At 42.9% G+C, this 15,015-nt stretch overlaps 1 protein-coding gene across 4 annotated transcripts in view; it reads right to left on the bottom strand.

Moving 5' to 3' along the window:
• HIVEP1 (human immunodeficiency virus type I enhancer binding protein 1) overlaps nt 1-15,015 on the bottom strand; it is a 169,786-nt gene that overhangs the window by 21,503 nt on the left and 133,268 nt on the right. For all 4 annotated transcript variants that reach the window (XM_024199146.2, XM_026660175.1, XM_024199147.2 and 1 more), the window contains 2 exons: nt 12,641-12,774; nt 11,044-11,219 (listed from right to left, as the gene is read on the bottom strand). In XM_024199146.2, the coding sequence (XP_024054914.2) occupies nt 11,044-11,219; nt 12,641-12,774 (310 nt within the window). The remainder of the gene's footprint in view (nt 1-11,043; nt 11,220-12,640; nt 12,775-15,015) is intronic.

The raw sequence follows: 15,015 nt of genomic DNA, 5'->3' as shown, positions 1-15,015 counted from the left end.
ACAAGTCAAGAGTTCTGCTTGCATCCAGTGTGGGAAAGCTTGATTCTTCTCTCCAAGACTGAGTCTTAGGATAAAACACCAGGAGGTAAATCTCCTGGTTGATGGGAAACCTTGGGAAGGAAGCGAGGTGGGGAAGTAGAGTCATTGTGTCGTGATAGAACACGATATACCGTAGGTCAGCCATCAAGACTCCAAGCTTCCTTACCCTCACAGCTGAGTGGATGGCTATGAGAAATGAGATCTTAAAGGGACAGATGAAGGAGGGAACAATTTGCCATAGGTTTAAAATCGGGGTTTCCTCCACGCGATAAGGATTAAGTTTAGGTCCCATGGTGGAGTTGGTTCCTTGACAGGAGGGAAGAAAGATGTCTGATGGAATGTTTTGGTTCCTGTATCTCCTCCAATGAGTTTGTAAACTGTCCACTATATGTTTCACCAGGTCTTGAAATGCCTTGAAATTATCACAGTAAAATGGTGGTGGAGACAGAACAGCCTCATCTGATGAGGAGGATCACTTGTGGGAAAGTGTTTCTTCCTCCTCAGCTAGTACCTGCTCCTCAGTGAGAAGTATCGTGGGGAGCAAGGCTCAATAACAGTTTGTTGCTCCTGACATGCCCTCTTACAAGATGGGACCTGGTAGAAGTGGTCACTATATGGGTCGCAGGGGTTCCAATATGCTCACTGAATTGGGACAAAGTAAAAAGGGAAGGGCTCATGGTAGTCCTTGCCAGGGTCCATGGGTGTGTTTCCCACTGAGAGTTTCCTCCTCAGGTTGAACCTTAACAGAAGGTGGCAGGAAAGCAGAGGACCCTTGTATAGACACTTCAGAGTCAGATAAGGTGTCATTCCCCATATCCACTGGGGGAGTGGATGATGCCAGCACTGGAGGTCGAGATGATACCAGGCTTTGGCATGGTATCTGCACCTTTATCAGTAAAGAGGTTTGATAGCTGGTTGGCTGATGAGGTGGCACTGGGGAAAGTTGTGTTGGTACCAACTGGAAATCTTTTTCAGTACCCTCAAAGTGTCTGCATGGGGACCTTGTTGGTACCGGAGGATGAGACACCATCAAAGAAGGCATAGACTGAGAGTAAGCAGGTTCAGAAAAATGGAGAGTCTCAACAGCGGCAATCAGGCTCTTCCAGGGAACAGAGGTCCTTGTTGAACAGGAATCTGGATGGTATTGGGGACTCTAGATGGGGATCCTCAGGAGTCAGTATGGCAGGTGGAGATGGTACCAAAGAACAATAAGTGTGTGCCGAGGATTTTGTCTAGACTCTGCAATCGCTATGTTTTGAAGGCACTGAGTCCAGTCCAGACGTTGATGCCACTTAAGGAGGCTTCTAGGTAAGTGGCTTTTTTGCCACACTTGCAGAATTGGTACTGGAGGGAATGAGAGCCTCAGAGGTATCTGTAGCAGGATGCGAGGTCTCCTGAGACCCAGACCCAAGGGAGACTTTCCCCATTTCTTATCCTGTTTAAGAGAATGGAGTCTTTTCTTCTTTGAAGGTCTGCTGCAGAGCCCCCAGGGTCTTTGCTTACTGCTAGAGCAGAAGCAATCAGGCAGGTCCCCATGTACATTGGGGTGACATGGACCCACAAGTCTCAGTGAGCACTCAATTAGCAGGAGTTTTAGCCTGTCCTCTCTCAACTTCTTAGATCAGCTCTTAAATCCTGACCAGAGCTTACATTTGGAGGAGATATGCAGTGTTGTCACAGCTGTGACGGTCCCAAGATATTAGAGAGACAAGGTGGGTGAGATAATATCTTTGACTGGCCTGTTTCCTGTTGTCTCTCTCACCAACACCTGGTCCAATAAAAGATAGTACCTCACTCACCTTGTCTCTCTAATTTGGAGGGGATGTGAGACTCCCAAAGGCTGCCTGAATGTTCGTCACTGTGGAGAAAAAACCTATGGCAGGTCTGGCAGGGTTTGAAGCCTGGGGTGTTGGGCATAACCCATACTCAAGACCATACAGTGAGGACCAGGAAAAGCGATAAAGGACCATATCAGGCAAAAAGAGAGGACGAGGGGAACCCCCCTCCAACTGTGCTAAATAATGGAAGAATAATAAAACAAAAGTACCACTATAAAAATAAGGAAAAAAATAAGCGAGAGGTGTACAAAGCAGCATGGCTAGAAAATGGACATTGCGATGCTCCATGTGAAGCTGCAGGCAACTGAGAAGGAAATGGAGTGGTGGCAGGTCCACCCCTCCCTATATACCCTTGCATTGGGGTATGAGGGTGTTTGGGATGCAGGCATAGACCCTGCTGATGAAAATCTCTGACAACCTGATGTGGAGCACCCGTAGGAAAACTACTCAAAGAAGAAACTGGTTATAAAAATCCATATATTGACTGACTTACATAGTAACTTTCCACTTTTCCCAGGTGCTTTACAGAAATACAGGTTATGTACTCCATGTGTGGAGGTCACGTTCACCGCCCACTGAGAAGCATCCTCCTCTTTTGACTGAATCATCATCATGATGTTCCTATTAAGAATCTGGCGTTTAGGGCAGTGACGAAGCTCCTCCACTCCTGTCTGTTTCGGGCAAGTCTGTCAATGGTTCCCCAGCTGTGCCCCAGGTTTTTCAGTTTGGCTTCCACAGCTCTTCGCCATGTTGTTTTCGGGCGGCCTCATTTTTGCTTGCCTTCAGGTGTCCATATTATTGCTACTCTGGTGATGGAATCAGTTTCTATCCAAAGCACATGAACGATCCATCTCCAACGCCTCCTGGCAATGATGGTGCTTAGATCCTCTTGGCTGCACTGTGTCACTAGATCTTGGTTTGAGATTGTTCTGGGCCAAAAGATACAGAGGATTTTTCTGAGGCAGGTTGTATGGAATGAAGACAGTTTGGATATGTCATACTTTCTCGTTCCCCAGCATTCTGCACTACAAAGTAGTGTTTAAAGTACGCAGCTCTGATAAATCTTGAGTTTGGTTTTGGTGTTGTATTTTGATGATTTCCAGACTGTATTTAAACTCCTGAAGGTGTTCCTGGCTTTATTGATTTTGTTCTTGATGTCCTGGCTTGTTCCACAGTCCTGGCTGATGGTGCTGCCCAAGTATGTGAATGTTTCTACATTGGTGAGACCATAATCCTCTATCTGTACTGGTGATGGTGAGGCAATACTAAAGGTCATAATATCTGTCTTACTGTGGTTGATTTTCAGTCCAATTTGCTGGCTGAATGTGTTGAGTCGAGTTGTTTTTTCTTGTATATGGTGTTGGGTATATGAAAGGAGAGCGACATCATCTGCAAGGTCCAGGTCTTCAAGTGATGAGAAGAGAGTCCATTTAATGCCTCTTGGCATGACTTCTGTTGTATGCCGCATTACCCAGTCGATGGCAATGTTGAAGAGGATTGCAGACATGACACACCCCTGACGTACTCCTGTTTTGACTTCAAAACTGAGCTCACTGTGATCAACACTTCATGTAAAGTTGAAATAGAAGCTTTTGATGATGTTGATTATACGGAAAGGAATTCCATATGCCCACAGAATGTGCCGTAGGCTAGTTCTGTGAATGCTATCAAAAGCCTTCTCAAAGTCTATGAAATTTATGTAGAGTTGCCGTTATCATTCTAAGCATTGTTCTATTATGTTTCGTGGAGTGAAGATAGGGTGTGGATGCACAGACCAGTTCTGAAAACCAGCTTGCTCTTTTCTGAAAACACTGTCAACTGCCTCTGATATATGCTGGACTATGATCTTACACAATACTTTGCTTGGCACAGATAAAAATGTGATACCACACCCGTTATTACAATCACTGAGAGTTCCTTTCTTTGGTATCTTCACTATAACCCCATTGGTCCACTCATCTGGCACTTTTTCCCTTTCCCAGACTGATGTAAATAGAGGGGCCAGGATAGGTGCTACAAATTTAGGATTTACCTTGAACAATTCTGCATTCAAGTTATCCTTGCCAGGAGCTTTCCCATTTTTTAAGGATTTGATGGCTTGAATGATCTCTTCCTTAGTTGGGGTGTCTGTGTTGATACCAAAATAATCTTCTGCCTCTTGGATGCTTGCTTCCTCTTTAGGTGGCTCCCTAAATTATTTGAAATGCTTTGTACAGCGCATTTCTTGTTCTTTTTCGGTTGTTAGTAGGTGTCCTTTTTTGTTCCTGATGAGAGTGTTAGTGTCTGCCGTTTACCACTGATAAGCTGCATCATTTTGTAGATGGTTCCTTGTTCACCATGAGCAGCTGCATCCTCTGCTTGTGTTGCCAGATTATCAATATAATGCCGTTTGTCCGCTCTCACAAGGCGTTTGACCTCCCAGTGTGCCTTGCTATACTGCTCGTGGTATTTGTCCTTTAGCTTCTGGGATTTTGTGTCAAACTTTTTTTCTTCGGGGCTTGTCTGGTTTTCCATGTGGTGGGTGTAATCCACTCCTTCCTCTCGTTGTTTGTGTTGTCCTTACCGACCTTGGCATTCAGGTCTCCCAGGACGATAGTTAGGTTGTGGCGTGGTACTCTCTCTAACTCCGCCTGTAGTGTAAGGTAGAATTTGTCCTTTACTTCTTCATCACTGTCATTTGTCGGAGCATAACACTGAATCAGGGCGATATTATGATGTTTCCATTTCAGTCTGGCTCTCCTAAGTCTGCTGCTGATGGACTTCCATTCAAGCAGGGAATGCTCCACTCCCTTCTTCAAAAGGATGGCAACACCCTCATGGTGTTGTCCATCATCCCGTCCAGAAAACAGCAAAGTTTCTCCTGAGGCTGTTGTTAATCTTCCTGATCCCATCCATCTCCTCTTGCTGACACCCAGGATGTGTAAGCTGTAGTGTCTCATCTCTGCTGTGACCTGAGCTAGCTTCCCTGCTTTATACATTTTCTGTACATTCCAAAAACCAAGTCTGGTTTTTGTCTTGGTGTTGAGCACTTCAGTCTTCATGCCAGTGGCTTCCTTTTGGCTTTCACCACTGGCAGTCATACGGGTCATTGACTCCTGGAGGCCATCACACACAGTAATGGTCAATTTCTCAGTCACTGTTTCCGTAACATATTTTGTGTTTTTATGGGACAGGGTTGTTAGCTCTGTGCCTAACCCCCAACCTGGAAGACCAGGGTGTCTGTTTTGACTGAATGCAATAGTCATTGTGGCAACCACAGCATTGCACAACGGTTTAGGATAGGAAGTGAATAAAAATACTGTATCCAACTAAAGTGACAGGGGAATTGAGGTAGGCGGAATTTAATTATTTGAGTTTGGAATATGGCCAGCACACCCACTCTTGCAAAAACTCCCATGGGATCTTTCATGATCAGAAGTGATTAAGGCCTCAGTTTGACATTTCATCTAAAAGACTGCACCACAAACAACATGTGTACTCCCTACACTGTGATGGACTACTAAATTTTGACCCATCTGCTGAATTACGTGTATCACTTTCAAAACAAAACAAGATACTGTAGGAAGTTTTCCACTCCAGTGCTGACTAGGCCTGACCTTACTTAACACAAGAGTTTCTCTGAGATCATAGTGATATAGTTGCATGAAAATTTAAAGCAAAGATCAGATTAAAAAAAAAATTAATATAATTTAAAAACACTATAATGAGCATGTCATTAGTGCAGTGTTTGTTACTCATTCAATTAAGAAGAAAACAGTTCAGCCACATGAGACAGAATTCTATAGTTAAGAAAATAATTGTGTTAGAAAAGGACTGATCATTTAAAGGTCAAATTAAAGCTAGCTTAGTCTCCTACTCTAGACTCAGAAACCCATATATGATTGTGCTGCCTCTGCAATTCAGAACTCCCAGATCCTAGGTGGTGAGAATGGTGAGGAATGGGAGTGCCTCCCTATCAATTTCTCTGGCTGCTCCTGATGGAGGCTCAGAGACTACCCACCCAATGTCATCTTGGCTAGAAGGTCAGCAGATGTGACACAGAGTGTTGAGAGCCCAGAGATAGTGTCAAAGCAAGTAAAATAGAAAATCCATATTCTTGAAGAATCACTTGGTGAGAAATATTAAGATTGGTAATTACTTTAATCCTTTGCAAATCTAATCACAAGTACAATATACACGAACCTAGAACAAGCAAATCTAAAAATGAAGGCTAGTGACCTGTAACCAGAGTTCTTTGAAATGACCTCTGCACATTCCCACTCTTAGGAATGTGCGGCGGCCACTCAGAGAAGGAAACTAAGTTAAATTAGAAACATAACTGTTACATACAATGTCAGAATTCAAAATTTTATTTTTTAAGAGCAGTGCAGAACCACACTCTCAGACAATTAAGAGTTCTTCACAAGGCTGAGAATCCTGAAAACTAAGTGTCAGGTGAGTAGGTAATGATTTATAATCAGAGGTTACTCACCTTGTGCAGTTACTGGAGTTCTTCAAGACGTGTGTCCCTAGGGGTGCTGCACTTCAGATGCGCTTACACCCCCATGTGCCTTCAATCGGAAATTTTTGGTGGTAGTGCCTGCTCGTGCTGCACACCAAGGGCATATAGGGCTGCACAGGCAAACTGCCCTCAGTTTGTTCTCCATCACAAAGTCCCATACAAGAAACACTGAAACAGGGGAAAGAGGACAGGTGGCAGAGCATTCACAGGGACAAAGAACTTGTTACTGCACAAGGAGAGTAACCTCTCTTTTTTCTTTGAATAGCGTCCCTTTGGGTTCCCCATTTCAGGTGACTTTCAAGCAGTATCCTCAACATGAGGAAGCTTTGAAGTCGAGTCCAATACTAAAAACAAGACTGCATTCCCAAGGCAGCGTCTCATCTAGAAGAATGAACCACCACGTAGTGCTTGGAAAACGTATGTATTGCAGACCAAGCTGCAGCTCTGAAGCTCTAACCAAGGGGAATGTTTTTGAGTAATGTCACAGAGGTAGAGAAAGAGCTCGTGGAATGGTTAATACCTTAGGAGGAGGCTGTAAATGGGCAGATTCATAACAAGGAATAATACATCCAGAAATCCACTGGAGAGTCTCTGGGTGGAGATTGTGGATCCTTTGGACATTCAGCAATTGATAGTCTTGGAGATTTTCTAAATGATCTGGTTTGGTCCAAATCAGAGGCTAGTGTTCTCCTGATGTCTAGGGTATAGAAGGCAACATCCACCCTGGTGTGATGTGGCTTCACAAAGAAAACTAGAAGATAGATATCTTAACAGATATGAAATTCAGATGACACCTTAGATAGAAAATTTAGTATGTGGATGTAATGAGACTTTGAGTATGTCTACACTGCAATTAAATACCCATGGCTGGTCCACTTCATTTGACTCAGGCTCTGGGGTTGTAAAATTGCGATGTAGACATTTAGGCTTGAGCTAGAGCCCGGACTGCGGGCCCCTCCCCCATCACCAGGTCCCAGGATGGATGAAAGACTCATCACTGGGCAAACAGCAAGGTGAATCAGGTAAGGGTAACAGGCCTGTCTGGGCCACACTGGAACTATTAATATCATCTTGGCTGTGTCTTGCTTGATCATGTTTATCACCTTAAATATCAGGGGCACTGGAGGAAATGCATACAGAAGGCCCTTCGTCCATGGAACAAGGAAAGCACTTCCCCCAGTGAGTGAGGGGCCACACCCCCTCTCAATTAAAATGTTTTGCACTTCTTGTTGGTTAAGGTAGCAAAGAGATTCACTTCTGTAACTCCCCAAGTCAGGAAAATGTGACTGAGAATCCAGGAGTCCATCTCCCATTTGTAATTGCTTAAGAAGTGCCTGCTGAAGTCATCAGCCATAGTGTTTTGTACCCGAGAGGCAGGCTGCCAAAATTAGGATGCGGTTGGTTATACAGTGGTTCCATAGCCTCACTGTTTCACACAAAGAGGATCTCATGCCTACCCCACCGTCCATCACACCAGTTGATATAGAACATGCAGACTACGTTGTCTGTCATGATTTTTATGAAACTGCTCCTGATTTAATGGCAGGAAGTAGATACAGGCACTTCTGACTGTCTTCAGCTCCAGGATGTTGATGTGCAACTATGCTTCTTGTGCAGACCATTTGCCCTGAATGGTGTGGATCCCTAAATGTTCTCCCCAACCCACCAGAGTTGCAGCTATCATTATGGTGATGGCTGGGGAGAGCTGGATGCATGGAACACCTGCACAAACATTGTCTGGGTCTTTCCACCAATTGAGTGTCTTGTACTTGATGAGGGACTGACACCAGTTTCTGCAGGCTGCATTTGTTTGGGGGCATAAACCATCCTGAGCCAGCCCTGGAAACATCAAAGGCATAACCTAACACGTTGTGTCACAAAAGTACAAGCTGCCATGTGTCTGAGTAGTTGAAGGCAATTTTTTGTTGATGTCTGTGGACTGATTTGAATTTTTGAGATGAGGTTTGTTAAGGCCATGACCCTATCCATGGGAAGGTAAGCTCTTGCTCATACTGCATCTAAGGATGCCCTTATAAATTCTATCCTTTGCACAGGGCTTAGAGTGGATTTTTTGATGTTGAGATGAAGAACTAGCCTGTGGAACAGAGACACTGCTGTCTTTATGGTGAAGAGAATCTCGTTGTAAGACTGGTCCTTGAATAGTCAGTTGTCAAGGCATGGAAAAACAATTATCCCCAGACGAAGATAGGCAATGACTACTGCTAATACTTTCAAGAATAACCTTGGGGCAGAAGATAGGCCAAAGGAAGTACCTGATACTGGAAGTGATCTTGACTGATCAGAAACTGAAGGAATCTCTTGTGAGCTAGATAAATCATGACATGAACATATGCATCCTGAAGGTCGAAGGCTGAAAACCAATACCCCAGTTCCAACAACGAAGTTATAGCTGCAAGAGCCACTGTCCTGGATGTTTGTGCCTTCAGCAAGTTGTTTGGGAATCTTGTGTTCATTCACTGCTTCCACAACCAGAGAGTTAGGTGAAAGATTGGAAAACAAAAATTCAGAGTCCTTGTTTGGATTTTTTTTTTTTTTTTTTTTTTAAATCGGCATGCTTGCATGTCGGTGGTATTGTTAACCAGGGTCTGCCAGATGGTCTTGGTAGGATCCAACAGGATCTCATTAATTGGCAAGACTACTCGAGCAAAGGGTGTCCACTGGAGAATATCCAGGAACTTATGCTTTGACTCTGACCTCCTCTATGGGGATCTGTAAAGAGTCTGCAATACATTTCATTAAGTCCTGGAACTATTTGAAATCATCAGCCAAAGAAGGTGGAGGAGGCATAATCATCTCATCTGGAGAGGATGAGGAGATATTCGTTTGCAAAGTAGCATCCTTATCTGTTCTGGCCTCCTGCATGTGAGGTAAAGGAGGAGGGAGAGATGAAGTAGGAGAAAGTCTCCTTCTGTGCTCTCCAAGTGAAAGACTAGGGACGCATGAGAATTGCTGTTGATATTTAGGCCAAGGATCCCAGGCTAGCCACTAAGGTGGTCCATCGGACATGGGAGGTGGCATCCAATGGTGCTTGAATCAGTTTGGGGCACGGATTTGTCCTGGGTGTAACTCCCTTCTCTCCCCAAAAGTAACAGGAGGGACGTTCCTTTGGTGAGTAGTGGAATTCTGCACTGAGATTGGGAGTCAGAAGAGAACTCCTCATCTAAAGGAAGTGCTCTGCCACTTTTTGAAGGTGCTGGAGGACTGAATGGTACTGGAGAAAAGTACAGTCTCAGTCACCACGTCACTCTCGCTACCAACAGACATTTGGTAACCATTATTAGTGAGACTTCAGCTCATCTGAAACGAATAAATCACTGGAGTGTCTGAATTCCTGTGGTACAGGGTGGGTTGGCATGGGGCAAGTTTCACAGTCAGCCAACAGCATAGACTGCTCTAGTAAGTCTCATCTGATGGAAATAGACAATACTGAAGAAGATGGCTTGGGAGGAACCGAGACAGAATAAGAAGTATGCCCTCTCCCTGGTACATCATCTCCCTGGCCTAGGAATGGAGAGTACTGAGTATGTTGTAGGTGTTGTCCTTTTAGGAGTAGAGTGCTTAGACTCCTTCACTGCAGTGTCCTGCTGCTGTGGTATGGAGAAGGATCCTGGTATCGAAGCATGTTTGGTGCCTTTAGGCTTAGAGGAGCTCAGAGCTCCAGGCACAGGGTCGGTACTGACAGAACATGGAGACTCCGCAGTACTCATATTGGGATGTGAGATCTTCAATGTGATCTTACTTTGAGGAGATGAAGGCTTTCTCAAAGCAGAGAATTGGCCCTCTGTCTATGAGTCTTCCCTGAGTCCTCCGATGATCCTTCCAGAGTAGACCTGGACAAGCATGTAGATATTGATGGGACACTATGCTCATTCAGAGACTGCTGTGTGGGGATGGAGATGGGATCTCCTTGCCTGAATCCAAGGACAGATGGAGAGAACACTCCATCGTTAAGAGTTTAAGCTTTGTCTCCAGATTCTTCCTAGCTCTGCCTTCAAAAGCTGAACAGACAATACACTTTTAAGTGATATATGTTTCTCCAAGCAACAGATATGCCAGGAATGCCTGTCACTGACCAGCATAGCTTCCCAGCAACTGTGGCAATGTTTAAAACCCAGAGACTCTGGCATACCCTGGGATGATGGGGATCTCAAAAGGAAAAACAAACACTCCCCTCCCCCCCCCGCCCGTGATTATAGAACAAACCTCTCTACAAAATGAACTATTTATATAAAATTAAATTTAAGGAAAGGTAAAGAAAGAAAATGAGACTGAAGACAAGTGGGCACACTAGCACTCTGTCTCAGACCAAGTCCATTGAGAAGGAACTGAGGATGGTTAGTCTGCATGGCCTTATATGTCCTCGATAAGGAGTATGAAGATGGGTATGACTCATGTGTGGCCTGACCAGGATCTACACAATAAATCTCCAATCAAAGGCACAAGTGGAGCACCCATAGGGACATTGCTTGAATTAGAACACATCATTTTATAGTTGTTACTGTAACACCACTTATTCAATTCATTTTATCACCTCCATACTCTATATCCACTCTTACTGTTTAGATTTCTCAAAAAAGGCAGTTTCAAGTAGGTAGAAAAGAAAAGAAAAAGGAAAAAATAACTAGCTGTGACAAGTGCCTTTACCTTTAGTTTTGAAGGAGAAGTTGCAGTAGTTGCAGTGGTAAGGACGGACATCCGTATGTGTACGAATATGCTTCTTCAACATACTTGGTTTCTTACAACGTATACCACATTCTTCACAGATGTACTTTCCCCTTCCTCTTCCCCGAATATACACGTATTCTTCATTTGATTTGTACCTAACAACAATATGGTAACAGTGAGGAAGTTTGTTATGAAGTGGGTTATTTTCTAGCTAAAGTCCGAAAATTAAATTGCAGTAGAATTAACAGAATTCCAGAAATAATGCAATATGTGAATGAATGACATCCAAATCAAAGCCTGTCTCTGATCAACTCATGGCATTTTAGTCTTCAGTTATTTTACTAGGTAGCCAACAAAAGGTTTAGAGTGGAATCCTAATGTCTTTAAGAATGGGCCTCCCCCCAGATGACAAACATCTAGATTCCAAACTTAATCTTAATTCTGTTTAACACATACACACACTTCTAAAAACTGTCAATTTTTGTGGGGAGGAGGAAGGTGCTAATGTTGGAGACTGAGGTCTATGTAACAGGAATAGCCTGGGTTATGACAGTGAAAAATTCCTCACATCTCCCTGCCAATGTACTTCAATCTTAACCTAGTGGGACCCCCTCTGGATGAAAGTGTACTTCAGAGTCTGCTGCCATTCATTACTTGGCTTCTCTGCTGAGAACATCATCCAGGATGCCACTTGAGATGATGATTTTTTTGTGAAGTGGATCCTACCCATTAGGAAATGGGCAGAGAAAAGCAACATCACTTTGCCTGGACAGATGGTAACAAACTTATGCTCACCATTGCCCTGGATTGGATTCATCAGCCTAGAAATGAACGGCCCTGGGATCTCATTACCAATCACCTAAGTCATGTCATCTCTCTTCTCTTTGTGCCCCCCCCCCCAAACCTTTAAAAATGTCAGTGTTACTTTACTATTACAAAGAACTGTTGTAATATGTTACATGGAGGGTACCACATGCAAGTGATTGTTATTTTGATGAGCATTTAATATCTGATGCAAAATGTTACAGTACTTTATTATTTTCAGTAAAATTTTCAGAGTGCTTTGCAAACTAGAGCTCTCCAACTTTTTTACAGCATAGATTGCATGTGAACAGAGATTGTATTGAGGACCACCATCCTGCCCAGGCCTGATCACTTAGACAAGCTCCCCTCCCAGCCACAATCACATACCATCATTGTGGCAGCAACAGAAATAATTTACATGGACTGGTAACATTAGGAAAATACCTATGCCTACGGCCATATCTAGCTATAACATCAGACATTTTTAATGTGATGAGTGTTGTGATCTTTGGAAAAAATTAATCCCACTCTCTACTGTTTCTTCATTTAATCTTTCTCCTTTTATCTTGCACCACCATGGAACATATGACTTGCTGTTTCTCTAGGGAAAACCAGGAAGCATCCCCACAGACCATTGCTGGTCTATATGCCAGTTTAGGAACTGTTAATTGAAATAAATTGAAAGAGGAAAGAACATCATACTTTCAAACAAAGCCCAGAACCAAGAAATAATTATCCCCAATAGTGTTTGGTTAAAAACATATATACTTGCCCTCCATCAAATATTTTAACTCTTCTTGGTTCGGTTTTGGTAAAGGAATTTTCTTTATCGTGCTCAGTGCTCGTTTCAGAGTTTTCTTTATTGCTGAATTCACTTGGAGTCAATTTTTTTTTATTTAATGCCCGCTGAAAGAAAATAGGAAATTTATAAATTTCTGATGACAGCTGATGTTAACATCCTTCATTATGTTATTCAAGTCAGTAAATTAAGAATAAACAAAGTAAAAAACCAATTATATGCACAAATAATTGCTTTAGAAGCCATACCCGTAACACTGATTGCAAATCTTTGGAACAAAGATCTTCTTACTAAGCTGATTTCCTACTTTTTCTTACTACACATTGAGAGTTTATAGACCCATTGACCCTTATGGAAGTTACTCTCTCATGGCAAATGGGAATGCTGTGAGTTTGCGTTCAAAGTAGCCTCCTCATTCTGTTGTCAAGGGCTTGGCTTAGGTGGGGTTATGGAACAAGCATGAAGTTTGGGCTACAAACCTACTTAGTCCCCTGAAATCTGAAGAGGCCCTCCCATGCCTCTCCATGTCTCTTGGCCTCTTATCTGTGGCAGAAGCCATGAAGTCAGTGGCTGTCATGCCAGCTGCAACCTCAGGACTCTCTTAGGTGATGTCCCTCAGCTGCACCAGGATGCTGCTGTCCTCCATAGTTTGACTAGAAGTGAGAAATTTGAGCCATACAAACCAATTATTTCCACTTTCTCCTCTGGTACTACTGGTATTGTATCAGGACTACATTTCATGAGCACCATATATTCCAACCACTTGCTCATTAGAGCTGTCACAGGGGACTGCGGGGGACACGTCTCCCTCAAAAATTCCTGTCTTGTAGTTGCAATGCTCAGAATCTACCAGGGGCACATGAACCACTAGTATCTCATTGCCTCCAGGGGCGGCTGGCAACTGGCAACAGAGATGAAGAGGGGGAGAAAGACAGACGTATACAAAGAAGAGATACTTACAGGTTATATTAATTTAAAAATATGTTTATATTTTCACTGTAAGAGTGGTCCATCCACAATTTAGTAACTTTCAAAGCAGTGATTCCAAAAACCCTTGATAACAGTATTCCATGTGTTCTTATTGCCAGAGAAAATGAAGAGAGTGTACCAGTCATCTAACAATGCAAAATAATTTTTTAGTTTTCCCTTGATTATTAAAGAAGGAAATTATTTTCTATCATTTTTTTTGTGAAGGCTGAATTCTACAACATTTACCAGTTGAAATCTAATCCTTCCAAGTCTAGGGTATTTATAAAATGAGGCAATGATCTAATTAGCTGACAGTTATTACAGCCATATTTATAAATTGTTCTACCCACATAGCTGGCATACCTAGCACATTTTCTAATACTAATAAGCCAATAAAATGGTAGGAGAAAAATATTAGACTCATTATTTTAAATGCTTTTTATTGAATATAAAAGTGAATGCTGGAGGTTTTAGGATTCACAGGAAAGGCAATGCCTCAGCGATTTATTTACATTAATCGCATATTAAAACACTAAACTACATTTCTTAAAGGAAGACAGTCATCCTGGTATGAAGGGATTGCGCAAGTTCCTCTGTGCCACATGCTTTTGCTTTTTGCACGTGTAGGAGTATGATGCAGAGAGGTGCAGCACTGGGGATGGGTCAAAGGAGAAACTAGTATATTCATAATTTGGCATATCCAATGACCCTAACAGTCTGCACAAGTGCAGGATGCTGCAGCTGCTACTCTAGCATATAAGGTTGATACATCTCTGTGTCCTGACTGATGCTGGTCTTTCCTTCCTCCACTCTAAATACACCTCTACGCCGATATAACGCGACCCGATTTAATACAAATTCGGATATAACGCGGTAAAGCAGTGCTCCGGGGGAGCGGGGCTGCGCACTCCGGTGGATCAAAGCAAGTTCGATATAACACGGTTTCACCTATAACACGGTAAGATTTTTTTGGCTCCCGAGGACAGCGTTATATCGAGGTAGAGGTGTACTACTTCCACATCAAGCCTGATAATTCTGGCTTTATGCAGTGGAACATAAATTTCACCCTCATGCAAAAATATTGTTAATGCAACATGAAGGATAAAGATATCTCTGGACAGGAGATACCAGAAGTTCAAGTGGCTGTGCAAACTTAACTCAACCACACTGAACTTCCTGTATATTTCATGGCATATGTTATAGCTTACACTATAAAAAGTAATAGACTAACATTTATGTTTAACAAGGGAAAAGGGAATAGAAAATGCAATTTCTGTGCAATGTGGCCAGCAGTGTGTGACCATTCCTAGCACCTGGAATTTGCTGACTTTAAGTGCTTGATCTTTCAATCTTAATGAATTAACTTTTTTTTTTCACAT

This window comes from Terrapene carolina, unplaced genomic scaffold (assembly GCF_002925995.2).
Source record: "Terrapene carolina triunguis isolate 2854851 unplaced genomic scaffold, T_m_triunguis-2.0 Scaffold58, whole genome shotgun sequence".
NCBI classification, from domain to species: domain Eukaryota; kingdom Metazoa; phylum Chordata; order Testudines; family Emydidae; genus Terrapene; species Terrapene triunguis.
Note: the sequence above shows the minus strand (reverse complement) of the source record. Positions and strands in the feature narration are given on the sequence as shown.